Source organism: Lipotes vexillifer, unplaced genomic scaffold, assembly GCF_000442215.2.
Source record: "Lipotes vexillifer unplaced genomic scaffold, Lipotes_vexillifer_v1.1 scaffold590, whole genome shotgun sequence".
NCBI classification, from domain to species: domain Eukaryota; kingdom Metazoa; phylum Chordata; class Mammalia; order Artiodactyla; family Lipotidae; genus Lipotes; species Lipotes vexillifer.
The window spans coordinates 1,797,969-1,800,405 of NW_006778358.1; the positions used below are offsets into that span (position 1 = coordinate 1,797,969).

The following is a 2,437-nucleotide window of genomic DNA, read 5'->3' on the forward strand; positions in this document are numbered from 1 at the left end:
CGGGGGGGTTCCCAGGCACTGACCTTCTCGGCCTTCTGGTGGAAGACGGACGACATGTCCAGCAGAGTGCTGCGCTCGTCCAGGGCGGCCGCGAACGCCTTCCACTCCTGCTCCAGCTGGCTGGCGATCTGCTTGATCTGCTGGGAGGCGTAGTGGCCCGACTCCACCAGGCGGCTGGCCACCGACATGATGCGGTTTATGTTCACGTACACGTTCTGCGAAGGGGGCAGAAAGCGGGGCTGGTCAGGGGAAGGCACACAGGCCGTCTTTCCAAGAAATGCGGAGAGCGCTCACTGAAAAGTTACATTTTAACAGCAGACTCAGCTGGGGGGTAATAGGACATGTGTTTTGCTATTTGGATTTCCATAAACCATAGGTACTGGTTTCAGTTTCTATTTTTAAAACTGCAAAATTACAGGGCTTCCCTGGTGGAGCAGTGGTTGAGAGTCCACCTGCCGATACAGGGGACAGGGGTTCGTGCCCCGGTCCGGAAAGATCCCACATGCAGTGGAGCGGCTGGGCCCGTGAGCCATGGCCACTGAGCCTGCGCATCCGGAGCCTGTGCTCCGCGACAGGAGAGGCCGCAACAGTGAGAGGCCCGCGTACCGCAAAAAAAAAAAAAAAAAAAACCTGCAAAATTACAGATCAACTAGCTGAGAGGGATACTGTTAGGCACAAAGCAGTCACACACACAAGTGTGTGCTGCACACAAACGCACTATGACTCGCTTCTTGGCCTCAAATCCTGAAAAGGGTCCAGATGGCAAGCAGTTACCCAGAACTGCAGGAACCCACCACTGCAGTTTGTAACTAGAAGCCAGAAACGACAAACTATGTACTTAGCAACCAGAGGCTATCTTGTGTGAAAACAAGCTCTCCTTTCTACATAAGCCCAAGTCATCTTTCTGGTGCCAACAGAAAAGCTGTAAATGGATTCACATTCAACAAGGAATATGAACTGGGATGCGAACAGAACAGTGCTGTGTTCAAACTTTAAATCACACTTTTCTACTGTGTTGCAATCTCTGTCTTCAAGTCCACTAGCTTGCCGCGAAATAAGGGTGCAAGGTTTGAAAAAAAAAAAAGCATTTTTCTTGCAAAAGGAGTTCTCACTATGGTATTTCCCTTCCCACATTCAATATTCTTTAAGGGTCACATTGCAGCAAAGGCAGAGTGAGGAATGCACACCTTCAACAAATCCCAGGCTGCTGCTCGTCATGTATGTATTACTTATTATTTTTCGTGACGCATCACAACACTGCACCTTGCAATGGGTCTCCCCAAACCGCAGACTCACCTCTGGCTCCTCCGATTCTTGCCCCTAAATCAAATCTAATTATCCAACCTACCCAAACTCCTCTATGGTCTTCCTCCTTCCTGCCATGGTCCTCCAGGCCAATCTCCCAACTGGCTCGCACCTGGACCCCTACATGAGCCTTGCCACTGTCACCTAGTCTCCAGACCACCCAAGTAAGCGTCCTAGAGAATGCACTTGTCGTTCTGTCTCTGTAGCTTCATTTACTCGTTCCTTTCCTCCACTTCTGACCTAAACCACAACTAGGTGGAGTCGCCTTTATCTGGGTTTAGAAAGCCAGATGCCAGTCTCAGAGGTACTTGTCTGGGCTGCAGGCTCAAATCAGCTACCACACATCCGGGTGTCCGCAGCGGCAGGGAGGGGGTACTTTGTGAGGCTGTGACAGTCAGTCAAGGCCACAATCCATGGGGAACTGGCCTCACTGCCTCATGTGGCATTAACGCTCTAACTAGCGTCCTCTAGGTCAAGAGCAGTGCCTGCCCTTCTCATATGCATTCTGCCTCTCCAGTGACAGGTGGCCACATTCACTAAGTTTTGCTTTCTCTGTATGCTCAAAGAGGAAAATCTACCCAAAAGGTCTGTTGGGAAGAGCATCGGCAGATGCCCTCTGTTAGCATCCGGAGAAGAGCTGTCCATTTGGATGGCTCCATTGTGGGTCCCACAGAGGGGAGTCCTTCCCACCTTGACGCTGTTTCAGGGCCCTGGATTACTTTCATCCCCTCAAACAGACTGTGCTCCACACAGAGAGTACTGCTCTATGCTTTATGCCTCGTCCATACCTCTGTCACTTACTGCAGGAGGAAGGAACCACGTGGCACACAGCCCAAATGAGTGTGTACATGAGCACGGCAACGTACAAATGTACAATTCCCTATGTTAGAAGTACCTCCACCTAGACTCTTATCATCACAGACTTTAAAAATACCTGTGGGGCTTCCCTGGTGGCGCAGTGGTTGACAGTCCGCCTGCCAATGCAGGGGACACGGGTTCGTGCCCCGGTCTGGGAAGATCCCACATGCCGCGGAGCAGCTGGGCCCGTGAGCCATGGCCGCTGAGCCTGAGCGTCTGGAGCCTGTGCTCCGCAACGGGAGAGGCCACAACAGTGAGAGGCCCGCGTACCGCA

At 52.0% G+C, this 2,437-nt stretch overlaps 1 protein-coding gene across 1 annotated transcript in view; it reads right to left on the reverse strand.

Moving 5' to 3' along the window:
* TRIO (trio Rho guanine nucleotide exchange factor) overlaps positions 1-2,437 on the reverse strand; it is a 245,526-nt gene that overhangs the window by 210,131 nt on the left and 32,958 nt on the right. The window contains exon 7 of the mRNA XM_007451615.1: positions 24-215. Coding sequence (XP_007451677.1) covers positions 24-215 — 192 coding nt within the window. The remainder of the gene's footprint in view (positions 1-23; positions 216-2,437) is intronic.